The following is a 27557-nucleotide window of genomic DNA, read 5'->3' on the forward strand; positions in this document are numbered from 1 at the left end:
ATGAAAGAACACAGTTAGCCATGGCTAAAAATGAGTTTTTAAAGGAGAAAAAAACCTCAAACCAAATTGCTTCATGTTTTTCATGCTATGTCATAAGTTTTCTACATGAAAATCAAGGAATCCACCTCTACAACATGGAAATTAGTGAAACCATATGTGGCTTTTTCTCTTTCAAATTTTCAAGCCACATGTTGCCTTCTTGTTGAGAATTTTATCTATTGATTCATCTTGGGTCCTACCATTAATTATATTTTCCCTTTGCTTTGGATTGCCTGTTACATTTCAACCTACCTGAGATGAAAAAATACATCCCTTTTACAGTCTCTCTGATGAAGAGATCATAAAATAAATTTGCCTTAATAAATCCCAGACTTGTAGACAATACCCCCAACTTTGGGTGAAGTAGACAAGAGGATTACAGAGTACTTTAATGCTACTCTGACTCAAGAACTTACCTTGATTTCAAAAATTAAAGAGTTTAAAGAACCAAAGCCTGCTGTTTGGAGGCTGTGTTTTTAAGACTCAAAATAATACAAATCTATTTTGTTCACCCACATATGTTTAGCCACTTGTGTTTGTTAGTGCATCTATTAATTTATGTTGCCTTTATCATCTAAATGCTTAGAATACTTGCCTTCTATTAGTAATTTTTATTAGTCAAGATATACACAAAATAAGGATTAATTTGTGTTTGCACAGGAACTACATTCTGCTAGTTCATCTGTTCATTTCTTTGCATTTTTGAATAGTAACTGAAATAATTTCAACTGAAATAATTTCAAAATGCAGAAAACATATCAAATATCTCAGAGAAGGTAAGATGCTTCCTAGTGACCTATATTAGTCTTCTGAAAAACCAAACAGACATAGCAGTGCCTGAAGCCAATTTTTACATCAATATGATATCAGCAGTCTATTTTAAGATAAGCAAATGGCAGAGGGACTGCTACCTAGTCAATAAAATACCAGAGATGGAGTAGTGCATATAATCATTAAGGAACAAAGTATATGAACTGTGAATGGACAATTAAGAATGGAAATCAACCATGAGACCTGCAACATATGAATCACATTTAAGGTGATATATTGTGTCCCATAACATCCCAGCTTTAGCATTTGGGAACCCTTACTCACTCCCTTCCTGGAGATATTTGTACTACCACATCAACTTGAACTTTTCCTTTGTAGTATTTCTGCTTCAGAAATTGTTAGACATTGCTAATATCTAAATGTCAGACACTCTTACATATGACATAACCCTGCTATGTCAGAGTTTCTGATAAACAATCTCAAAAGAGGCCACCTTTCAAATGAGAAATGGATGTTAAGGACTACAACACCAGAGATGGTAAAACCCATACATATTAAACTAAAAAATGTTTCAAGTCCTCCTAACTGGGAGCCAAAAGTCACTACCAATCTGAGTCACTTAGGAAAACACTACCCCAGGTCACACTGTGAGGCAAACAGTGCAGCCTTTCACCACAAGACCCAAACTGGGCAAATGCAGGTGCCAAAACACACAAAGGAAGGTGACCCAGTGGCAGGTTTTCTGTTGTGCCAGGAGAACTCAACATGAAGCAGGTGGAGCACCCAGGTCCACTCTCTTGCACTCCTGGCACAATCTCACACTTTGTGTTTTGCCAGGCAGGAGGTGCAGCATGACCTGGATTACAAACACCCTGCTCTGCCTACGCTGTGTGAATTTTCCCAGCTCTTTTGGGACTGTCCCAGCAAGGAAAACTGTTCCTATTGCTTAAAAAGAAACAAAACATTACTGATTTCCAGTTTTTCGTATGCGTTACTTCAGATAAACCAACACAATCATACAGCACAGTCAATTAAAACAAAATTATGGATTTAGGGACACAACCAAATCAGACACAGTTTCTCAGCATGTGACTTCTTGGCCTTTCATACAACATTTGATGAAAAAGCATACAATACCAAGGATGCAAATGAAGTTTATTGTATCCTACACACTGAAAACACAGTGTCTGTCACTAAATAAAAAAAATTAGGATAATTAATTTAAGAGATGAAGATGAGAAATGACAGTAAGGCAGAAAGCCATAGCCCACATAGAAAATTTTATTTTAAATCATAGCAGTGTAAAGAAATGCCAGTATACTATGCTGCATTGGATTTTACTCAGTTCATATGTAGCAACCACCACAATATTCTCAGGTACAGTAGGCTAATAAATTTCTGTTTCAGAAACAAAAAGTATCTGTCCCTAAGGCATTTTTAAAGTTCCCCTGGTTTTCCTAGGATCCTTGGTTTCCTCCTTTTACTTCTTTTAAATATAAATTAAATTCAGGAAGAACAATTTTAAAACACTACTATAAATTAAAAGCTTATCTTTTAAGATAAATTGATTTTACCCAGTGAATGGTCTAGAAACCTGAGTCTATACTTCTGCTTCAGAAAATGCCCACAGTTCAGGCAGATGTTTATCTAAAATAATAATAATAAAAAAATAATAACAAAAAAATTCAAGGGCAGTGGGGAGAACACTGTGAACCAGGAGCTATTGATCAGAAAAAAGTAGCTTTTTATTTGCTCTGTTTGCCATGCAGTGAAGGCATGAGCACTTGTGTGTAGTACATTTTCCAGTCTGGCATGTTTTAATGCATGTGGGGCTACAAACCTTCTGTGAATGATGGATTGTCATAATGCACCTCCATAAGGACGAACAGAGGGTCGGCTGCTGTGCCGATGGATAAACCAACATGAGGAGGGTAGGTGAAGCCCTGGAAATCAATACACACAGAAATCAATACAGAGTTAAGGTATTTTTTTGCCATAGTAAAGAGTTAATTTCTCTTTGTAAGTACATTGACTTCCCCCTTGCAACGATACAAACATATTAATGATAAAATTTACAAATATAATTTATTTTACAGCTTTCTGAACATGGCATTGTGATAAAATACACCTATTGTGTACTCAATAAATTTATTAACTATGTCAATATAAAATAGTAGATCCCATGCTTCCCAGAGGACAAGGCTCTGAGCAAACTAGTTTAATCTCACCTCTGACCCTAATTTGAGTAGGAGGCTGGATTACAGACTTCCTGAGGTCCTTTCCAACTTGTGTTATCCTGTGATTTTATGATTATTTATTCTGTATTTATTGTTTCAGCAGAAAAGGAAAAATCCATTTTAAACTTATAAACATTGCATCATCAAGCACTTAGTCTGACAATAAAGTCCTTATGAAGAAGTGAATCAACATTTTAAATGCTCCCAGCTTCTAAAAGCAGCAATTTCCAGGGAATACTGAGGTTGCATGTAATCAACTTACTTTTTGGGCACAAGTAACTGTATTCCAAGTAAAATGACTTGAACAATAAAGGTGATCTTTATGACTATGTTTCTACTAGCAAGCCAATAGTGCAAGAAGTAGCTCTGCACAGTAAAACACCTTGTGCTGGACCCACTGCCCCAAAATGATGCTCATCTGGACAAGCTCTTCTCAGGTCCTGTGCACTGAACCCCATCTATTGCTGGAGGTGCTCCCTAAGGGTTCACCCTGTACATTTATCGTAACTTCATACCAGAGAGGCTTGTGCAAATTCTCAAACCACTCATGATGATAAACAAAACTTTGTAAGTGGGGATAACTGGGAGATTTACTTCAAAAGCTCACTCCTGATTCAAACCAAAATACCAGTATCTCCTAAGTGAACTCATTTAACCAAATTCACTTTCATTGGAGTTAATCTGCATCATTTTATAGTATATAGCTAATATTTTAATATGCAATTTGACATTCTAATTTTCTGAAATGTGCAATTTGAGATTCCAACTTTCTGACGCTTGATGGACATTAATGAATTAATTGTAGTATACACTAAAAATTATTATTACTTTCATTCTATATAAGGGTAAGCTAAAGTTAGTGAAATGGGTACTTGGGCAAACCTGAATGTAACCCAGATCTGTCAGATTCATCTCTACAGGTCTTTAACAACAGGATCATCCTCATAAAAACCTCCAAAGGGCTTGTCAAATAATAACTTATTTATATGAATACTTAATTTCACTTAGTTTAAGACAGTTGAAAGTACAAATACTAGGTCAGAACATAGCTGGTGGCAAAAATGCACAAAGCATACACCAGGGATAACGTTTGTAGCAGATTAAACTTCTTTTGATGGGTCCATTTAACAACTCCTGCTTCCTCACACTGCAGCATTTGCAGATAGTTTTGGACTGCAGGCTGTCAAATGAAGGTTCCAGAAAGTATCATCACCCCAGTCCCTCTCTGTGCCCAAACCGTCATTTGGGTGGGCACACAGTGAATCAAGGACGTAAAGAGCTGGGATTATTTTGGCAGTCATGCTGTATTATGTCAACTGAAAGCATTAACTGCAGCCCAAATTAACATTAAATAAGCTGCAAACACAGCCTGGAGTAAGTATGGCATCACTGCCCATATCTTCTGTAGATAAGCCCCACTGCCATTAGCAAAGTGGTCCTAATGCTGTCTCTGCACTGACACAGGATCTTGCCTACACTGAAATGATGTTTCTTTGGGCAGGTAGGAAACTTCAGATTGATATGCCTGAATGAGGCAACAATGAAACCAAGTCCTGGTGAGGCACAAAATTAATCAAATTTATGTATAACTTAATTTAGAGAGTTGTGTCTTTTATGAAGTCACCTACAGACACTGTTTTTCTTTCTGTCACTATCCACAGGTAGCAGACACTGGTCATTGCTGGAGGCATTGTGTTTCCACATCAGATGGGACAAGCTGATACAGCAACAGATTTCCTTGCTCCAAAGCTATCTTTCTCCCCTAAGGCAACTACTCCCTCTCTACTATTTTCACTACTGTTGAGTTGTCACTCAGGATGACCACTGCATTACATACTTGAAAGGCCAAGAGGAGGCTGAGGACTTACTGGTGAGGCATTTAGAGGCTGTGATCCTGTACCCTTAAAAACAGACAGATTAAGTAATCTCTAATATACTAAGAAGATATTTCATGATGATAAACACCCTCACAAATCCCCATTGATGAACCATGCCAGACAGACTTTCATCCTACCTCTCCTCCAATGGCCCAAGCAAAAATTACTGTCTCACATGTGAGAAAAGAGTCTGGCATGTTGGGGTGGTAACACTCATGTCCATAGTCCAGAACACTGTCATTCAAATTGCTGCTGCACTGGTAGAGCAGGATATGGTGCACCAGGTTCTCGTGGCCTTTCTGGATCAATGGCTCAACCTATCAGTGAATGAAAAGAAAAAGAAAAAAAAAAAAAGAGAACATATATCAATGTGAGTATTTCAATGCAGGTAGGAAGACAGGACTAAAAACTCAATGGTATTTTTATTTTAAAAGAGGAGATTCAATGTTAGATTTTACTTAGCTTGAGATGTAAACCCAGCACTTTGCAAATTCAAGGAATGAAGTTCCAAAATTTTCATTTTGTCCATGTGCATCAATGAGGGGCAAGAAAAGCTTTCCGTATCTGGACAAAACCTCTGTTGCAATCTTGCTTGTCCTCTCTTCTCCCATCCTAGTCTTGCACTGTCACTTTTCTTTCTCCCTGCCCAATCTTGTTTAGCCACATACCAGCAGAAGGGGGGATATAAACCAGCTGAAAGTGTGTCCTGCTGAACCAGCTTGGTGTCTGAACTATTCAGAGGTTTTCATCCCTGTTTCTGCCTCTTTTGTACTATTTCAAATTAAGCTGCCCATAAATTCTGTATATTTAGGGTGAGCCTGGAGGTATACTCCACATTCATCATCAGCTCAAAATAGACTTTCAAATTTTTTAGATATCTACAAGAAATTAGATTTTTTTTTTTTTAATCCACTCGGTTGTAAAGACTTTACTAACATGAAGTCATCCTTGAGAGGTTGGGTGTTCCAGCCTGTTTATGGCAGTGATGAGCTGGAGGGCTCTCAGTGGTGCTCCAGTGCCCCCAGTGTAATTAGACCACAGAATTTCAGTGTAGGCTAAAATCATTTAATTTCCATGTAAGTGTTCACTCTCTGTTTGGATGGGTGATGTTAAATCATCTCTGTCAGAGATGATGTCCCTGGGGCAAATTTGAATACTTTTGAAAATAATTGTTTTGCATTTCAGAACAATCATATTCCACAAAATGTCAGCATATAGAAGACAGTATTCAAATGAAAAGAGTTTTCCCCTTGCTTTTACTTTCAAAGATTTCATGCTATTCTAGCACAACTACCTTCAAGTTCGATAAGATAAAGATTAATATTTTCACAAGAAAAGTAAAGCTTTAGCAATCCTGCTCTTAAGATGCAGGGTGCCATGCAGTATCGCCTTTCAGTATTAGGAAAGAGAAGGTTACTTCAAACAGGAAAAGAATATATATGGATCCTAAATTTGCACCCATTTCATTTTGCAAGCATATTCACGTGCTACTGGAGGACAAGAACAGGGTAAGCAGGAGCAGTTTATTACATTATTAAAATATTGCCAACACAATTTCTCTCTCTGCATTTTGTTCAAACCGCTAGATCACTTACAGAAGATGAAGGGCAGGAGGAAGCAAGCAGAGCCTGTGTGCATCAAGGCCACCCTTGCTGACATGAATCTGCAAAGTATGTTGAAGTTGGGCTCTTGGGGAGTTCAGATGCTGCTGAGTACCTGTATGTCCACCCAAGAAGAGCACAGCTTACTTCCCTGCACTCAGAAATCAGTGGCAGGACGCCAATTGATTCAGACGCACCAAAGTTTTATTCTGTAGGCAAGACTGAAATACTCTATAGGGGATCATCTGTACTATTCTCAGTATTCCCTGTTTCAGTTAGCATTACCATCATTGTGAATTACTGCACTATGGAAGCTGAAGGTGTTTTTGAAAAAGGTGAGTCAGTTTTCCCATGAAACAAGAATGTATTCCCCAATATATCAGACTGAATGACAAATATTCAGAAATCCATTTGAGCTTGATGTTGCTTCTTCCCTCTGCTCCATCATAGCCCTGTATATTCATCCAGGTACTGCAGAGCCCCAAACACAGTCATAACATGGCATCTTATACATTAAATACCAGAAAGTATACATACATACAAGAATTTTTAATCTCTGCATACTGTGTATGTTAGTCAAGGAAATGGTTATAGGAATATTATCCCTATATCTTACCAAGAAAAAAGAGAACTTTTGTCCCAACATGTGATAGTTCTGCCTGCTGCTACAAGATCCCAGCACCTGCTGTGCTTACAGCCGCTACTTCAAAACCAGCTTCCCCTCAAAACAATGGGACATCGCCAAAATTAGAAACTCACATCCTGTCATTGGTTTTTAGTGTCAGTTACCTAAACAGTTACAGCACTTCAAAAAGCAGTTTTGTTCAGCTTTCTTAAATGAAGAAAAGAAAAACAAAAACTGGAACAAATCTTTACACGTCTTTCCAATGCATCTTGTAGGAAAGAGTACATTTTTCAGATGCAAAAATAAATAATGAAGAGCAGCAGTGAAGTTATGATTTTCACACGTTTTTACTACAACTTGGTTAAAGAGAAATTCCTCTTTCCACTTCTAAACATCATTTAAATAAGAAAGAAAGAAAATATTAGAGTGGTCAAAATACTAATTAAAAAAATCTTAGGCAAATCTCATTAATCCTGCATTGTTCCAAATGCATGGAAATATTTTAATTACTAGCTCCCTAAGGCTCACAGCATTATTTCTAAATGAAACAAAAGAAGGAAGAGGACCAGAGCCCTGAGACACTTCTCTGATCTGAAGAATAACTAACTGCATTTACTTACTAGAATGACTTTGTCAGAAAAGAAAATTTAAAAATACAATCCCATACTCTATTTTAGTGTTTAACTGGAGCAAGGGTTTAAATGTGCCATTCTACATCCAGGTGAGTGCTGCCCTATTAACTCAGCTATTGGTCATTTTAGCTTATAGAATAGATTGGTTATTGAGTCTGCCTCACACTTCCTCTCTGACTTTCCACAAAGAACATCTGTACAGATTACTTTGCTCCAAGCCAAAAAGAAATTCTCAAACCTCGTTTTTTTTTTTTTCTCAAATAAACAAAATCTTGTTTTCTGGCCAGCCTTACAAGCAATGATGAGCAACTGAGTTTTGCAAATAAGGGGCCGTATTCAGGAAATCCTTAATGCATTTAGAAGTACACATAAGTAGTCCTGGTTGTAAAATTAGTTGCTAAAGCAGGTATTTATAATTAAGTATCTAGATCAGGGTGGCCTGTTAACCAGAGTACCTGTAGCCTCAATGAAAGATAACACAATTTTCAGAGTTCTACTTTTCCTTGTCTCCAGTCACAATGATAGGGGACCAGCCCTGAAAGTCACCCTGACCGCTTTGTTAATTTGTGCAACTTTTAGGATACATATGGAAAGAAAATAATTTGAATGGAACACCAAGGCAAAGGAGTTAAATAGACACCCAAAAAAAGTGATAAAAACAGGCATGGTACATAACAGTCATTTAACTCTGCAGATTTAAGTGAACAGAAAACTTTTATTTAGATTTTTATTTATATTCAGCCTTGTTTGCCCTGGTCTCTTACTACAAGGGGACTCTAAAATGACACTTTGAGGCAAGCAATAAGATAAACAATAATTGAGTAATTTAGATGGGTTGTAGTAAAACTGGGAATTCACCTTTCATTTTCATTAATTATGAAGAAACCTGTGACTTTGGAATATATTCCCTTCCTCTGTCCTTGCCACTTCCTACCAAACTCTTGTTAGCCAAAGAAGTAAAGAAACTGAAAGGAGACTAAACAAGAATATGCATATAACTACCTATCTTCCCCATTTTACTTCATTCTTTGAGGTTCATCTGTGGAATTTTCACTGTTGCTGACATGTGAGGAAGACCCAGCTGTCAGGGTTCATCTCTTTGCCATGTTGTGAATAAGCCTGCAGACATACTGCACCACCGGGCACCTCGGTGACTTCTTCCCCTGCAGGCAAAGTGCATTTTCTGCTTGACATTTCCTAACTGCCAGAGGCATGGAGAACAAAAGCCCTACATCCACTCTACATCAAAATGCCCAAAGTGTTTGGGACTGCAAAACATAAGTGCATGCAACAAGGCACAGCCGCTCCTGTTTTTCATGAAACCTGCAGGAAGAAGATCATGGTTTATTATTCATGATCATTTGCTTTATGCTTCTTCCTCTCCATCCTTCTTGAAAGCTTGGCCAAAAAGTCTTTTGAACTGAGCACACTGACATACATGAACCTGAGGCAAAAAATAACAGGTGTACAATAAACCCCCAGCATTTCAAATCAGGGCTCCCAAGGAAGGAGGTATTTTTAATATATCACATTCAAAAGTATGGGCTATGGTCATGGTGCTTGGTTTGTACTCATCAGGCAGCCTGAGAGGTTTCACAGAGCTCCCTTCATGGTACAGAATCTCTTAGGACTTGTGAAAATGCTGACTTTCAAAAACATATAAAATGAAAAATGTTCTGGTCATTATAACATTAAACCAGACGACATATGTGCTGTTCACCTCTTATTTTAACATAAGTCCTATTCTAGGCAACAGGCTGACATCATATGAACAAAGAAAATGTTTAAATCTTCCAGGGCTGGCTTACTCATCCTCAATTTTTCTTCCTCTCTTCTCTGTTTCCTATTATCACTTTATCTATTGCACAATCTGAACACTGTCAAACGTTTTGGTTTTTTTTTTCCTTATAAAAGAAGCCAAAATTTTAACATAACAGTGCCTCGCATCTCAAGCTGATGATAAGCAGGATCAAGATATGAATGTGTTATGTATTAAACCAGAGGAAAATGCAAACATCTCAAATGGTCCAAGAAGTTAGATTTCCTGCAAGTTAAAAAACATCTCTAGAAACCTGGAAGTCTTTCTTGCTCATTTCTGTTTTTCTACCTTTTTATTTGTTCAGATTTCTTTGATGGTAATAAACATGGTTTGCTCTTTATGCCTGCTTGTGCAAATGATAAAAGTTACGCATATATTTCCATAGTCTCACCACAGTGTCCCTATTTGGAAAATGTCCACCAAATGTCAGAAAACAAAAAAAATTGACTTTATTTTTATATATGGAAATGGCAACAGGTTTCTGATCTGCTTGCAGCAATATTTCTACACTAAAATACCAAAGAAAATTATGATTTTATTTTTCCGGCTCAAGCAAGTAGTTCCAAATTAATCTTACATTTTAAAGGCATGATGGTAGAGTATATTGCCTTGTAAATGATTCTGAAAAAGGCTGTAGCCTTACACAACACTCATGTACATAGACATGAAGAAAAGGGAAGAAAATGTTATTCTTTAATTTAATTCTTTATTCCCTTCTAGACAGGGAAGAAAATTATATTCTTTAATGTCAAAATGGAGAGTAAAAATTTGATTTTTATACTAGCACTGCTACATCTAGGAGAGTTTCTAGTCTGTGGTTGGTTAATTCATTTATATGAACTTGCCATGCCTCTAACTCAGAGCAAAAAGTAATGGCTGCATAACTGAGTACTGGCTGAGTTCACTTGAAAATTTTTGCAGAAAACCAAGTTATAGGGTCTCTGCTTTCTGTATTCCTCATCAGAAAGAACTGCTACAGTCTTACTGATTACTTTGGTCTTTGTACTTCTTTTGAAAATGTGTACCATGCACATATCTTAAAAAATTATCTGACTGAGAAAACGTTTTCCAAGGGTAACATGATTTCTTCTCATTAGAATTCATCAATATTTTTTCTGAATTTTTAAAAAATGTAATTGTGAAATGATCAAATATTTATCAAAAACGTCACTTTTAGGGTTTTAGATTTTTCTTCAGATAAGAAAATACTTAAAACTTTTGGCTTTATAAAGTTGGGTTCTTTTCAGAAAAAAAAAAATCTATATATTACAGAAAAAAACTCTCAGTAATATGGCTTAATTTTTCCTATAAATCTTCTGAAAGAAAACCACCAGACTTTTGCTGCCTACCACTGCTTCTCTCACAAAACTCAGAGGTGTGCTGAACTAAATCAAGAGCTGGAAACGCACCCTGAGCTGGGGTAGGTGCTGAAGTCCATGACTCCAGGGCAGACCAGGATTTTAGCACTAACAACCGAACAGGCATCTCATGTTACTCGAAGAGCCTGCCTACCCTAGTGTCACATCTGGGACACCAATGTCACATCTGGGACACGAGTCTGCTGCAGACTTTGAGCCCAGAGTTAAGGCATTCCAGGGTCAGGCAGGGACCACCCTGCCCATGCCTCCACCTACCCCTTCTGTCAGAAAGCATTAAATTAATGCCTCACAAGAATTTGAGCTGGAAGAGACACTTCCAGTGCTCAGCTGGCCTTGGTCTAGCATGGACTGTAATAGCTGCTGTAATCTTTCCTGACATCTTTTGCACGTACACACCTTAGTGCCCATTTCTGTTTTCCTCACTGTACAATCCAGATCCTAAATTCAGCCATCACCTCTAACAAATTCCTTTAAATCTTTCTCTATTCCGAGTGCTTCTGAGTTTACACTATGCCACTAAGAAAGGTGTATATTTTGGTGAGTTAACTGCAGGAAGCAGAGCAAAGCCACTGCTTCTGGTTCCCTCACGGCCATCAGGGATTACAGCTGAGGTACAACAGGGAGCATTACTTCTTAACATGAATTGTCCTTCCAAGGCAAAAATGATAACCCAAATTATTCTCATAGACATTTTTCATAGCATATTTAAATTAAAAAAGGAGATGTAGACAAGAAAAAAGGCAACAGAAACCATCCCCAGCCCTAATTTTATAGTGTGATTCGGTAAGGTTTCCTTGGAGGATGGAAATTTTCCAGACTGAAACTTCTATGCAGTTTTAGGCATTGAAATTCGTGTGATATATACTTAATATGTGTGGAGGGTTTTTGTTTTTCCCCCAGGTGAGATTCAAATACCAAACATAATTTTAATTTGAAACAACAATGTTATCTGATTGATTGGATTGATTGATTGATTGATTGATTGATTGATTGATGAATTTGTCTTGTTGGCATTTGGCCTTAACTGGTTTTGGGTATTCTATTCATCACAGGACAACAGTTCTAACATCACTGAGGAAGAAAGGTCCTTATCATGTGGATGGAAAATCTTATTCAAAGCTCAAATATTTCCTGTTCTGGGTGTAAAAGGATTAGTTTATTCTGTGACTGTGTTGTTCAACAAAGGCCCTTATTTAGGTTTTATTAGTATACAGCATTAAGAAGTAATTACCATACCTCTGTTTTAAGCTTTAGATTTTTTTTTATTGGAAAAGAATATGTACTTTCAGGTGAAATTTATATGTTGCTGTGCTTTTTGCTTGGAGAGAAGGCTATATATCTAAATTGGCATAAATCCTTCTATCCACATATAGTGCTACTAATAATTACGCTGTAATTATAAAATCCAGAGTTTTGCAGGTCACTCTGCCGAACATCTTAAATATTTTAATTGAGAAAGAGGAATCAAAAAACATAATAAACAGTAAGTCCAAACATTAAAAAACAAGAGTTAGAGATGAGTTTTGGGCTTTTTCTCTCTGCCATCAAGCCCATTCTTAAGTTCTTATTCCTAATTAATTACCTGGTACTCTGCCACTCATAAGGAGTTTCAGACTTTAAAGACTTGCAGTAATTTAGACTAAATCCAAAAGAAGTATATCTCAAAGAAATACCAATAAAACATTGTTTGTGCCTGACATATGCCTGAAGATTTAAGATAATGCATTTAGTAATAGTTAAAAAGTACAACCCCGAGCAGCAATCTCATAAAAAGCTCAGGTCAAGCAAAAACATGTTTCATTTGGTTATGCATCCTGGCAGTACACTCATTGTACTCCTGAGCAGCAGAACCATTGGCAGTGGTTGCAGTCTTCAGGATGGCCAAAGTCTCTCAGCAAAGTTGACACACTGCAAGCAGAATTAATTGGCAATTAATCATGAATATTGTTACTTCCTTATGAAAACAATATCACAACAAAGTAATATGTAACCAAATACTCTTCAGGTCTAAGGCCAAAATGGGTAGCCAATAAAGAGTTTATATTTATTCAAGAGGAACATGTAAGTTGAATAGTATTAATAATAAAGTCAGCGAAGATACTCCCGTTTGTTCATGGAATCACCACTGTTGCACAGCAAGGTCTCTTTCTTTGAGGCCACAATGGAAGAGATTTTAATTCTGTTGCAGAACTGCAAAACAATCCCCTCAATCGTGCACCTCAATAGCATTATACTTTTTCTCCTCCTGCTTGGGAGGGAGCACACAGCTTTGCCTGAAGATGGAACACATGAGTATTGACAGCAGGTTCCTTTCTGTTTTGCACATACAGAAGTACATTACCAGGAAACACATTTTCTGAAAATGACGTGCTGACTTCTGTGAGGGTCTAACAAAAGGAACTACATGTGAGAAAGACCTAAGGCATTCAGATACTGATCTCCTAGAGGAGCCACCAACCTGGACACCCTGGCACCTTCAGTTTGAAGGGAAAGCAGGGGATAAAATAAGCACAGGGTTCATGATCTTGACATGACAGCCTCCAGAGCAACTCTCAGGAACTCAGCAACTGCTCATAACCCTCTAAAAATTTATATTTACAGTCAATATATGAACATAAGAGGGCTTACAAAATAAATGTTGTTAAGTAATACTACTTCCACATTTTCTCACTCAAAGTCAGATCCTGGTATACCTTTTGACAGGACTTCATCACCCATCAAAACATGCAGGAAGTGACACAACAAGGGCTATTTCCAGATTACATGGTTCTTCTAAAGTCTGCATTAAAATTATTCCATAGCAATTATCTAGAAACCAAAACTGTGGTTGGCACTTCACAAAACAGAAGGACACAGTTTCAGTCCCAGCAACTGTAGTCCCAAGCACAGTAATGGAAAGGTCACAGCAGTGCAGGAAGATGGGGAAAGGGAGTTATGGTCTGTTCATCATGCCTTGTGCTTCCCACTGCTCAGGGAGAGGAACCTTTCTCCCACTCCAGTGTGGAGTCCCTGCCAGGGGTGACAGTGCCCCAAGATCTTCTTCAGTGTGAGTCCATCTCATGAGCAGCAGCTCTCCACAAACCCCAGTGTGGGTCACTCTTCCACAGGGTGCAGTCCTTCAGGTGCAGCCTGCTCTAACACGGATCCCCCACAGGGTGACAAGTCCTACCAGGAAACCTGCTCCAGCATGGCCTCCTCCCTCCATGGGTCTGCAGGTCCCTGCCAGGAGCCTGCTCCATCACACTTCCCACAGGTTCACAGCCCCCTCTCAGACATCCAGATACTCCAGCCTGGGCTCCTCCAAGGGCTGCAGGTGCATCTCTGCATCCCTGTGATCCTCCATGGGCTGCAGGGGCACAGCTGCCTCACCATGGTCTGCACCAGGGACTGCAAGGGAATCTCAGCTCCAGTACCTGGAGCAGCTCCTGCCCATTCTTCTTCACTGACCTTAGAGTCTGAATAGTTGTTCCTCTTGCATGTTCTCCCTCTGCTATACACCTGCACAATAAGTCTTTTTTCTTCTTCTTCTTCTTCTTCTTCTTCTTAAATCTGTCATAACAGAAGCATTCCCACCATTTCTGATGGGTCCAGCCTTGGCCAGCAGCATATCCATCCTGGAGACACCCGGAACTGGGTCTACTGGACATGGAGGAAAACTTCTGGTGGCTTCTCACAGAAACCACCTCTGTAACCCCTGCCACCAAAACATAGCCATGCAAACCCAATACAGTCTGCTATGTGTGGTCATGGTGGAGAGGCCTTTTCTGACCATTGTCTGTCCATTTTTCCACTGTTACTAATGTGGCGTTTATGAATCTATGCTCTGTTCATAGCTGCGACTACTGTGCATTGCAAGCAAAAGCAAAGGTGGAGAGAGTCATAATATCATTTTCTGAAAACCACCACCAGTAGCTGGGGGTGCAGATTAAAAGACTGGTACTGAAGAGAAATTCTTCAGTTAGATTGGAAAAGAAAGTTCTGTTCCATTTAAATACCACTGGAGCAACTTAATTTGCTGTACTGAAACTTTGTTTAAGATGTTGCAACAATGTGATTTGTCTGAATTAGAAGGTTGATCTTCAGAAACAATGCCAAGATACTAGTAGGACCAAGCTAGGTTTGTTCTGCTATCCATCCTCACAAGATCCATCAAGAGAGATTTTGCTGCCTACGAGCCTGCTGTTCTGGTATTCACACAAAAGATGCTCTGTAACTGTTCATCTAAGGCCCAATGCTGCTCTGAAGGGTTTTGTTGCCTGCTGTGATAAGAAGTGCTGGATGTTTGGCTGCAGACAATTTTCTTATCTTTTCAGTGCATCACCTAGTCATAGGTTCACTTTAAAATCATTTATAAGGCTAAGGATGAGGAAGAAAAAATAAAGACATTGCACAAGATGAAATAGGGTTAATTAATAGCAAAGGTCTCCTGAAGATCAACCCACAAATCTTCTCAGAACTGGGAGGTAAAACCCAGAGATTTTCACAAAAATTGTACTTTCTGCTTTTCCAGAAAGTACTAACTTTTGGTCATATTTTAAAATAAGGCTGCTGTCATCTGACTTTTATTTAACTAAAAAATCACACGCACACATATTTTCCTACCACCTGCTGGTGTGGTCAATACATTTCCATAATGGATGCATGTTGTTTTTATTTAGAAAGCAAAGATCAAAAAAATGGATTAAATTAACTAGACATTCAATGTTGCTGATGACAGAAATGAAGTAAATTATTTTTGCATGCCAAATATGGAATAAATAAAGCAGAAATAATTGCATAATTTAAGAATTCTTATGGTTAAGATATGCAAGTGAAATGAAAGAAGACTACTGCAAAAAAAATATGTAAGAAGTATAAAGTTTGGTAGGAAAGTAAAATCTGTGGTCATATATAATTTAATCTGTGATCACAGAATGGAATAACACCTTACACAGTTTTGCATATGAAATAATTTAGCAGAATATGGGAGTGTAATGTATTCCTGTTATTTCCACAGACAGTGCTTGGGAAACTTTTAATTTTCAGCCTGTTCAGTTACACAAATCTTTAGCTCTGCAAAGTCTAATGGGCCAATTCAGGCTTGCACCAGAGAGCCAGCCCTGCAGATCAAAGGGCAGATAGCTTACAAGCTCTGCAGTGTAAGATGATTGTTTGGTTGCCAATCTAATTTACTAGGGCTGAAATTACTTTGTAGGGGAATGCACGGGAAAATATAGAACATTTGTTTGTGTCAGGCTGCATGATGTAATTTGCCAGAGTTATCACATTTAGCAAAATGTAAAAGTTCAGGCCAGAGAGTAACAAGCAGTTACTGTCTGGTACCTCTCAAGTTAAAAATCAGTGCCCTCATTTAGGTACCGCAGGCTACAAGCTGCTCTTCTGGCTTCCAATCAATCAGTCCCTTAAACTGGAGTCCCTTTGTATTTTCACACTGGGGTCTTTGGTATTACTAAAGCATTCCACTGTCAAAAAGTAGAGTTACCCTTGGCAACAAATTTTTTGGAGTTTTTACTTCCTTATCAGTTTGCCTTGAAACAGAACATAAAGGTTAAGTGGCAGCTGCTGGTGTGTTCTAATACAGGCCCTTCTTTAATTGAAAAGAGGCTCCCCCTTCCAAGGAGATCAGCAATGGAGAACTTTAGTGCTGATATAAAAATATGCCTAATATAACACTTCTCAGCTAATGCTAAATAATTAGGTTTTTCTCTGGTTATATGATTAGCCTGTTTCACTAGTCACATCATGAGCTTAGCACCAAAGAATTACACAGGGTTGCGGTAGAGAAAAGATCACTTTTCCTAAAATTTTTTTTAAAGTATTATTTTACAGTTTTTGCTTTTATTACAGTCTCTTCTCTCCCCTGACTATTTTGATTGGGATATGTCTCCCCTGATTCATTCACCTGGGAGTTACTCATCTAATACAGGCTGGTGGTCTGGGCTCTCTCATCCATCAGTGGAGAGAGAGATTGAACCATACAAGGGATGCTTAAGATCACACATTTCTGACAACTTCTCTGGCATAATACAAACAGCTAGTTCTGCCACTGTAAGGTCAATTAAGCAGCTGGCACAGATGCATACATAAGTCAAGTTAGATAAGAGGAAGCCCATCTCTATGGCTGAAAATTTACTGTCTTAAATATGTTTCTGAGTATTCATGAGTACTGAAGAGGTACTGAATTTTGACCACACAGATTAATCCCCAGTGTGGAGCTTCTTCCCTATTTCAACAGAGCTAAACCTGCTCACACCATTCTCATAAGCAGGTTCAAATAATGCACATGGAAGGACTGATTTGCACAAGAACAAAAAGCTCCAAGAGCTTACAAAATGCAAATACTACTATCCTCTTTCCAATGCCAAATGCCCTCTAAAATGTGATGTCCTGTTTAAAAACTTCTCTTCCAGAATCAGAAATACTTTATGCTCTTGGGCACAGCCACATCACAGCATTTCTGCTGGTATTTCTCTGACTATGATAGTTTTGAAACAACTTGTAACATTTAGAACTAAGGAAAAATGAGCTATTCTTAGAGAAAAGACATGCAGATACAGCTAAGTGACCATACCAAATTTTGGGGTCTATTCTACATAAAATGTTTTTCCTACCCTTGGAGTAAAATTCAATATTTGACGTTTTTTGACTAGGGGATTATTACTGATGAAGCCTGGGGAACTATTTTTCCTGAGGAAAACACAGTGCTTTTAAAAGCAATTAAGAAAACATAAGTGGAAAATTTACAGTGTTGGAACTAGCACAGGCACGCTATGTTGAAAAGCTTCACACCAATAGATTATGGCACGTCTGGGATGTAGGATACATGTACCAGTCTTTCACCAGTATATATTCTAAATTTGCTGTTTATACACAGCATTAAACAATTCATCAGGTGGAGAGGGAGACCACAGGTCTAGAGGATTCTCAGAAAATCTAGAGACAGTAGAACAAAAACTGAATCTTAAAGTCTTTTAATTGCAGCAAACAATCAAGCACATGGAAGATCTGATGTAAATGTGAAGACAGAATAATGAATCCTTAGCAGATGCAGTTATTTGAATAAGCTATACAGTCAAATTGAAGTGACAGAAGACATGGAGTATTTAAACCTAAACTAAAGATAGCAATAAGAAAGACCTGCATCTGTAGAATCACAAGAAGAAAAAGCAATTAAGAATAAGCTTTGAATATAAAGCAAGAGTTGTATTTACTGAAACACTGGGAAATAATTCTCATGAATGTGAACCAAATTTTCAGTTTCTTGCTGCTGGCAAACATCTTCATGATGCTGGCTCACAGCAAGAAAAAAATAAATTCAGCAAAGAGGCAGGAAAACCCTAACTATCAGTAAATAGTCTTACAAATTGTCAAAATAGAGAGATGTGTGTCACCACACACATATCCACACACAGTGACAATCATGAAAGTTGGACACCTCAACAGTACAAAAATGACAAGATTTCAAAAGACCCTGATGGCTGCCACTGAATAGTTTTGTTTGTTTGTTTGTTTGTTTTTTAATTGAATGAGCAAAAAGAAAGTGACAAACCAGGTAATTTCCGAGGGGAAGATTCTGCAGAGACCCCTTTTCAGGTTGTGCTCCCTGGGATGGCCATCTCTGTCTCTGTCAGCCCTGCTTCCAGCCCTGGTGCAATGGTGTCCCTGCCTGTGTGAGCTCCCCACATCCAGGAACCTGCCCCCAGTATGGCTTTAGCAGGGAGACAGAAATATTTTCATGCAGAGGTAGGTGTGTGGACCTGCCTGTGTGTCTGCTCTACCAGTGGATCCTGCTCTCCCTCCTTCTGAGAGGTCCTTCTGGAGTGGAGTTTCTGGTGAAACCAGAGAATTTTCTTCAGGAATGTGATTAAAAGACATATTCAGGACCAGTCAGAACAATGACATTTCCAGAGAGATGCAAACAATCCCAACAAGGCATAGTCTCAAACCCATCACCAGAAAGTCTGGGCTAATAAGTGGAACACTTTTTTCTGCTTCTGAGAAATCTCCTGGCTAACTTGTGCATGTGAGAAAGGTGAAAATCTCTTGGGTAGTGAGCCTGAGGCACACACCACTGCCTGAAGCTCAGAGCAGCAGAACAGACCAATGCACATGTAGCTGCAGGAGGAGTTTGCAGAGAGGCAGCCATGTGCTCTCCCATGTGAAAAGCAGCCAAAGTCCACCACTCTGGGACCACTGCAGGGCCATCAAGCAAATATCTGATTTGAATGCCTCCAAGCAATCCCTTGCATATGTTCTGCCTACTTTATTTTCAAAATGTACCTACTACACTTTTAATTGGTTCTGTTAATAGAAAATGCCCTGGGGGAAAATCCTGTAGAAGTTTAGTAAATTTTCCACGAGCCACAATTCAGCCAGGTAGGCACTGAAGAGTGATGTAAACCATTAGAGACACAAAAAACAGCTCAGTGCCTGGTTTCAGTTGTTTTCTGCATCACTGTTGTCACTATTATGCCCAGCTATTGAGAGTCCTGTTCTGTTTCATTTCTTAGCAGGCATGTTATTATGAGTTGTCTCCCCAGAAGTTCCTGGAGGCATTAGAAACAGAAGGCATTGTAGGGACATGTAGGAAGACAAAATTTCTTCCCTGAGGAGAGTGATGCAAGAAATGTGAAACAAAAGAAGATTTAACAGGGAAGTTCTAAACCTGGCTGGGTGCCCCCTTATTGCAGTGAAGATCTGTTCCCCATTGGTAAATGCAGCATAAGGAGAAATTACCTATCCATGTCCTTATTCTACCTATGAGATGAACACAAGATTACAATCTTATCTCTTGCACAATTTGCATATCATGTAGAGCAGCTTGATCAATGAAAATATGCTGTTTCCCATTAGCTATGATTCCTGGAAAGTAGCATGGATATTACGTAAATAGAAGAAAAGACCTAAGGTTTTACATAATTTATCTTTGATTGATATTGAGATCTCTTGTGCTAGTTATTTCTTCTCTTTGTACAAACAGAAGAAATTAAAACGCTACTGCAGGTGAACTTAAGACCCAAGTGCTATCATTTACTCAGCTGTGCTACCATTAGATTGCATTTAAAAAACATATTTGCAAATACCTTAAATGTATTCTGGCTTAAAGCATAATATTTTTTAAATAACGCATCTACAGTAGACATTAAAAAATCCTTTTAAATTCAGAATATTAATCCAGAATCTGGTATTTGTTAATCATAGACAGCTAAAAGTCTTGATGTTTACCTTTAATGACAGGTCAAGCTTTTTTCAGCTTCCTTCATTAAAACTTCATGCTTTCCTGATGAAACTGATAATTTAAAAGTACTTTATTATAAAGTGCTTAGAGCAATTTTCAAGAAGGAAGACATTACAGAGGACAGTGGAAAGAGAAAAAAAAATTCCAGTTGTGGCTGATGCAGCCAGATCACCAGCAGATTTACACATCAGTGCAGCTAAGCACACACTTGCTGGTGCACATCATCCAGCAAGTGCCAAACTGAGCCGTTCAGTGCTCCACAAAATGACACAGGAGCACAGAAATGGCCAAAGCCAGCTCACATGTACACTGCTGAAGTAGACTAAATCATGCCACAGACAAATTTGTACCATGTCTAGAGCATTTTTTTTCTGCCTTTTTTTTTTCTGATGTGTAGGTTTGTGTGAAAACTGTGCTACAGAAGGAATCCAGAATCAACATCTATGTAAGTATTTAACTAACCCAGACAGTTTGATCAGGCCAAAGAGCTCATCCGCCCTCCCCTTTGTGAAACTCAAGCTCTGTTTGCACAGCTAATATCTTCCCCAGTAGCCATAAGCCCCATCCTTTGTGTATCACTAGGCTTTAGGAAATGTTTAATCAGTTTGCAAGAGCACATAGATACAATTCCACAACAACCCTCTGTGTGGCATCTAAAAGCATCACTTAAAGGAAAATGTAAGTTGTGCCCCTGAAAAGAAAGGCTAAGGCAGTGTTCCTGCTTAAATCTGCTCTCTTTCTGTGTTGATTTTTCTCTCTTTAAAAATTTTAAACCAACAGTATGAAATTTTCTTGCTTTTCTGAAGATGGAAAATCGCTGAGAGTTCCACTCTAATTTTTAACTGTATACAAATATGCTAATTTGAGAATAAAATTTCTAAAACTCTAACATTCTTCATGCATTATTGGAAAAACAAAGAATATAAAGTTATTCTGAAATATCATCCAGTGTATTTCTGAGCTAAAATCTTGTTTTAGCTTCAACCAAACCTTACTTTTAAAGACTGAGCAACTGTATGTGCAGTCATGCAAAGTATTTAGAAAATAATTTCAGAAATTATTTGTAATTAATATTTCTAGGGAACTTCTTAGCAGAACAGCAAGTATCTACAACTTCCACCAAAATTAACATGGAAAACTTGATTCTGATACTACCATTTTGAAGGTCTCCCACTTGAAAGCAGAAAACTAGGGATCTTGGCATTTTGTAACACAAGCAAATTCTCCATTTCATAGATTGAAAGTAGTTGTGAAAGATTTCAAATATGATTAGAGATCAAGAACCTGAAGGCAGAAATTTGGGCCTTGTAATTGTTAATTCTGATAAAGTGCAGAAACACACAATATTTCAGAGTAATTATAGGTATTTATCATACAGACATTGAGATCACGTTAAATTTCTCTGAAATAATCAAAAATTTCAGTCTTACTGAATGCACTGAAGAAATATGACTGACAATAGTAACAAAAAAGAAGAAATATAATTCTACACTTAATGCATTGCTGGGTTCAAAGAAAGATAAAAATGAGGGCCAGAACTATCTTCACTGTGCTATTTTCAGCATATTAGAAAAATCAGAATCTGTTGTTTTGTAGGGTCTTTTGGGGAGAAATGTGAGAACTATCTTTCCCTCAGCACTCTTAAGCTTTCAATTTAGAGCAGAAAGAAAAGTTATAAAATGTGTTATAGGAAAACATGCATAAGCATGTGGGTTTTCAAATCACCAAGGATCCTGCTGAGATTTGTGTATGCTTATTCACACATTTTCATTATTTTAAAAATAAACTACAGGGTTCATATCTTTTTAAAATAATAATATTTAGGTTTTAAGCTGCTGATAATACTGGTGTGTGTTCTTATGTGATGTAACCTGGCTCTGCATCCCAAGAAAGGTGGCTGGAATCAAATAAGATGGCCCTTTATTTGAACAAATATGACCATTTAGTTATTTCTTAATTTAAAATTACTATCTGTTAAAAGAAATTAATTTAAATCCCTATATAAAAGTAGAAATGTAACACGCTTTCAGACAATTTTACTTAGTCCTTGCCAGAAATATTTACAGACAGAAATAATTTTCAACCTCATTTTCTTAAGGGAAAGAGATGAAGAAGAAAAGAACTGCAAGAAAGAGGGTCTGTCACTATGCATGCCAGTTGTCAGGGCACACCTGAGCCAGGTTCTGGGCGCATATACTCAAACATTTGATCCATATTTGTGAATACAGACAAAACAGCTTGTTTTCCCTCCAGTAAACAATGAAAAAAACTTCAAAAGTTCAAGTGCCGGAGTTCCTCTGGAAATGTGCATTACAACATTCAAGAACTTATTTGAAGTGTAATTATTGTCTAAATTCCTCTAAATTTTCTGAGTCTGAATCACTCACCTTTGTCACGTGATGTTTTTCATGCTGTACAGGAATCTTAAACATTTGGCACCAATAAGTTGTGTCCTTGTCTGGTACAGGCACCTGTCTTAATAAAAAGGGCAAGAACACTATCATAGAAGTACTATGTACCATCATAAAATCACAGGATGTTTTGGGTTGGAGAGGACCTTGGAGTTCACCCAGTTCCAATCCCCTTGCTTAGGGCAGGGACACTTTCCATTAGACCAGGTTGCTCAAAGCCCCATCCTTTGAAAACTTCTAGGGATGAGGCATCCACAGTTCCTCTAGGCAGAGTGTTCCAATGCCTCATCAACCTCATAGGGAAGAAATTTTTCCTTATATTTAATCTATACATAAGACTCACACTACCAGTTGTGTAAGTCCAAGGCTTTGGCTACCACATTATTCCCATGTCCGCAGAAACCCACAACCTGGAGTAACTTACGTCTTTGTTTGTCAAGTCAAAGTATGGCAAAGAGGCCGACGAGACTTCCTCTCTCTCGGGGTTCAGCAAACGCAGACTCTTTGTACCACGATTAGATCCATGGTAATTTTGACCTGCCTCTCCCAGATCTTTGTGGTGGTAGGCCCATATTACCCGCACTGTGCTCTCCTGAAAAAAAAAACAAAGCAAAATATCCACAAGGGACAGGAGTAACATCTTCCTTACACAGTTCCTATAATCCCTACAATGGCTGTGACAGAGGTGTATTTAAACAATGACAATGTAATCTAGAGAAGCAGTCATCTACCTACACAATTTGGCCTTTGAAATAAATAATGTTTTATACTTAATGGGTTAACTGGAAATGCACAGAAATTAAATTGTTCTCTGATAGATTCCTTCCCTAATGTTGTCAACTGAAGTAATATCTTCAAATGGCAGAACAGACTCATAAAGAAGTAACCAACTAAATGCATTACAAGCATTTTTCTAGAGATGTTACTTATTTGATCAGCAACCAGAAGGCTTCCCCCTTCCCCCCAAACATTTTCCAGGTTCAGGTCTGTGAAGATGTGAATGCCTTCAGTGAATTGTTGTCCTTGGATACTATGGAAAATTAATATTCAGTTACAGAACAGATTTATGTCTTAAAAATCAATCTACAGCCACTGCACAGATCAGTTCTCCATAAACCATTCTCCGATTACAATAATGACCCTTGAGACAAAGTGCTATAATAAATCCTGAAGTGTCTCAAAATGCTAAATTATACTGAGAATTTGGAGCAGGTGTGCAAACCAGAGATCCACTGACTGCCTGGAAAACTGCTGGTTTATACAGGTGGGGTTTGCTTCCTGCATTTTCAGCCTCTCATGTTGCTATAATTGCATATATTGTAAAAACACAGAAAATTAATATAGCATTTTACTCCTATAGTAATTCTTCCAAAAGAAGTAGTAAACAAACCAAAGTATAGAAACCCTTGCAAATCTCTCTAACCTGTCATTTCCAATACCAAAGTCATCAGCTTCATGTAATTTAAAGTTACACTTAGGAAATAACACAGCAATCCCTAGGGCAACAGAAGAATTTACCATGAAAATTATTTTACCATGGAAAGTTTTACCATTAGTATTTTCACTTTTAGTTTTGAATAAAGAAATAGAACAAACAGACCCTTTAAATAGATCTTCTCCAATTTTTAAAGAATCTGTTTCTAAGATCAGTTAGAAGTTAGTGCAAAATCTTAAAACTATTTCTCAATTTGGCCTCTCTTGAATGGTTGTAACAATGGCATATAGGACTTGATGGCCCAGAGGTATTTATTCCAATCCTGTGCACACTTGTTAGAAATTATAGAAAATAAAGTATTAAAGTAAAAGAACAAAGAAAGCTGAAATTTAAACATAATAGTTTAATAAACTAGCAGAAGTATGTAACATGGTTAATTTGAGCAAACAGGTATTTTGGAAAGTGAATTTCTCTAATTCTGCCCTTTTACTAAAAAAGATATTTTAATTACCAACTTAATAACCACATGTACATTTATCCTGTATTTATTACTTCATTTGTCTACATATAGTCAGAGACTCTTACCGTTATGCTCTTGTCATTTGTGTCACAAGTGTGCAGCTCTCTGCTAAAAGCCAATATTGTATGTGTACTGTTTTCCATGGCATATTCCAGATGGTAATCCTGTTGAGGGTCCTTTTTTAGTACTCTATTTTCATCTGTAAAATAATCCTGTTATAAAAGAAAGGTGGCCCATTGTTAAAATATAGTATTAAAAATGAAACTCTATGTCAGGTACTGAGCTTTGTTCAAAACATGTCAAATTCTGCAGTGTCAGTTTAAATAAAACAATAAATTTGAGGTGACACTGAACTATTTATTATACAGAATCTCCAAGAAAGCAGCCCTCCTCTATAAGCATCTTAAAGAACGCCTTAAGTCATTTTAGCATCATGCTGCCTGTATGTAACTACAGAAATAAAAGTGGGACCCAGCAACCAAGAAGCTTTATTTATCATAAATGGGATGTCATAATCTCCAGGAGAAATTATAGAGAGAATGAAATTCACTTAACATTTGCATCAACAATAGCGTTGCTCCTTTTTTCCGCAACTTCTCCTATGCTTTTTTCTTTACCACAAAAAAGCAAACCTCTTGAATGAACACTGGAACCAGAAACCCTATGTCTTAACTAGCACGAAAAGTGCTCATTTCACACAAAAGCTGCTGGGATTAGGTTGAGGTTTTGGAAGGGGCAAGGGAGCTGTTTACAAGAAAGATGCTTCTCATCCAGGGTTCTGCAGAAGCCCGGCACAAAGGAATAGCATGGCAGCAATGTCAGGTCATTAACCTCCTCACCCCGGATTCCTGCAGCTGGGACCCATCCCTCCCTCTCCTCCTACACTGGCCACCAAGGAAGGGCTGGCCACTGCCTCAGATGCACCTCCTCTGGTCAGCCTCCTATGCGTTTTAGGCAGTTTCTGCCTGGTTTGGGGTGGGGAAGGGTCTTTTAACTAACCAATGTATTTCTCATGCCAAACAGGCTACTGGCAGACACTATTAATTGTGTGGTGTCTTTGCAAAATAATGCAGCACTGTCTGGTCCCGGCAGGCACTTATTTTTGTAGCTGTTTGGACCTCTGTTCACTTATGGAGAGGTTTCTAACTTTCTGCTTTCATTAAGGCTGAGGTGACCAATCTGGAAACCAGTAAAAAGTTATGCCCAAGTATTTTGATACCAGTAAAAGGATAACTGAAACTTCATTAAAGGGTCATTTAGGAACTTTAATCTTAAACTCAATTCCACCCTAGAAATCTGTGTTTGGGCAAGACACCAAAGAGCTCTTTTCCTGTCACCACTTCTTACAAATACAAATGATTGATACGTACATGAGAGAATAGGCAAATGGAAAAATAATCACTAAAAAGAGCAAAACACAGGCCTGGGACCTGAAAGAAAGTGAACTGATGATTTGTATTTGTTTAGAGAAATATCTTGTATTTGCTTTTTTCCGGACAGAAATAATAGGACTTTTTTTGCATTGGTTCTTTGAAGATAGATACTTTATGGGATCAAAACACTATACTTTAGCCTTGCATCAGAACTTGGAAAGAGGCAGTGCATTGCCTACACATAATACCATTCCTGCTCTGAAAACACTCTTCTGTGGAATCTCTGCTTCCATCTTCAAGTTAGTGAGGATTTAGTCTAGACAAGAAATGTAACATTGAGAACATCAGTTTGTATTGAAGTGTGATATCTTTGCTTAAAATTCACTTTTAATTGGAGGAAGACATTCTCAGTGAACATACCCACACTTTGAAATACGAAGGAATACAAATTCAAGAGCAGCTTTTGCTCATCAAAGTCTCTGCTTCAAACCAATGTGAAGGGGAGCTGAGAAATGTGAAGAAAAGGCGTGCACACTCAAATGTTTTGTGGTGAACTTCAGCGTCTCATCACAAGTCTACAGGACACAGCTCTCACCAGATAAAAACCCCCTTGTGATGTAGTCCTGATTTCCATGAGCCTGAGGCAAGAATGCAAAAAAAATGCAAAGAAGTTCTGTAATTAAGGCATAAGCTCAGATGTGCCTTGATAATGTGGTTATCAGCAGAATCATCTCAGCCACTTGGATGACAGTCAAAGACAGGTGGCAGCTCTGGCTCACCAAGAGGGGCTCATTTTGGGGCTGCTGGAAAATGCTTTGGGCAAGGCGGCCCCAAAGCCCAGGCCCCCAGAGAGGACCAGGCTGCTTCCTGTGGGATGAGAGCTGTATGGAACACTCACACTGCTGCCTGCTCAGGCACTGGCTGCCCACGCCTGCTGTCAAAAAATGAACAAAACCTTGCTGATTTCAGTGATTTCACCTGAAATTATTTTGTGGTTAGATGTACCTAACGCTATTTTTACTTCCTTTGTTGAAAACTATTCAGATGTCCATCATAAAAATAAAATGAAATAATGTCACACAAAAAAACACACCAAAAAACAACAACAACAACAAAAAAAACAACAGAACAAAACAACAACAAAAGGAATCCACCAAAACCAAAAAACCCTGAGCAACTCAAAATTTGATTGCTCAGCTTCTCATATGAAAGTGGTTTTTTTCCAGTTTTAGAACAAAATAATGCCCCATTGTCCAGGAACCATATGAATCTCACTCTATCCACACAGAGGATTTTAAGTCAAACTATGTAGACTTCGCTCAATTTACTCATCAGAGCTTAAAAGTCCTTAAGGTGTGTTTGTGTACAAAACAGAATGAAAAAAAAAGTTTTCAAAAATGATGACACAGTGACAATCTGTGATGCCACATCTTTTTCAGCCACCATTTGGAAAAATCTGAAGTCTGGAAAAGTGGAAAAATGTTTGCTATATCTACGTAGATAAATGTCTGTACCTTTATACATATTCTATGCTTCCTTTCAGAGTAGAAAAATTCAAATAAAGTCCTGCTGCCAAAAGTCCTTGTGCAAATGCAATCAA

At 38.0% G+C, this 27557-nt stretch overlaps 1 protein-coding gene across 1 annotated transcript in view; it reads right to left on the reverse strand.

Annotated features, from left to right (window-relative positions):
* The window catches only part of MOXD1 (monooxygenase DBH like 1), a 48940-nt gene that overhangs the window by 11943 nt on the left and 9440 nt on the right, over positions 1 to 27557 (reverse strand). Inside the window, exons 2-6 of the mRNA XM_062488817.1 lie at positions 24650 to 24796; positions 23054 to 23221; positions 22606 to 22689; positions 5062 to 5241; positions 2651 to 2753 (exon numbers count right to left, since the gene is read on the reverse strand). Of these exons, the coding sequence (XP_062344801.1) occupies positions 2651 to 2753; positions 5062 to 5241; positions 22606 to 22689; positions 23054 to 23221; positions 24650 to 24796 (682 nt within the window). The remainder of the gene's footprint in view (positions 1 to 2650; positions 2754 to 5061; positions 5242 to 22605; positions 22690 to 23053; positions 23222 to 24649; positions 24797 to 27557) is intronic.

This window comes from Cinclus cinclus, chromosome 3 (assembly GCF_963662255.1).
Source record: "Cinclus cinclus chromosome 3, bCinCin1.1, whole genome shotgun sequence".
Classification (NCBI taxonomy): Eukaryota; Metazoa; Chordata; class Aves; order Passeriformes; family Cinclidae; genus Cinclus; species Cinclus cinclus.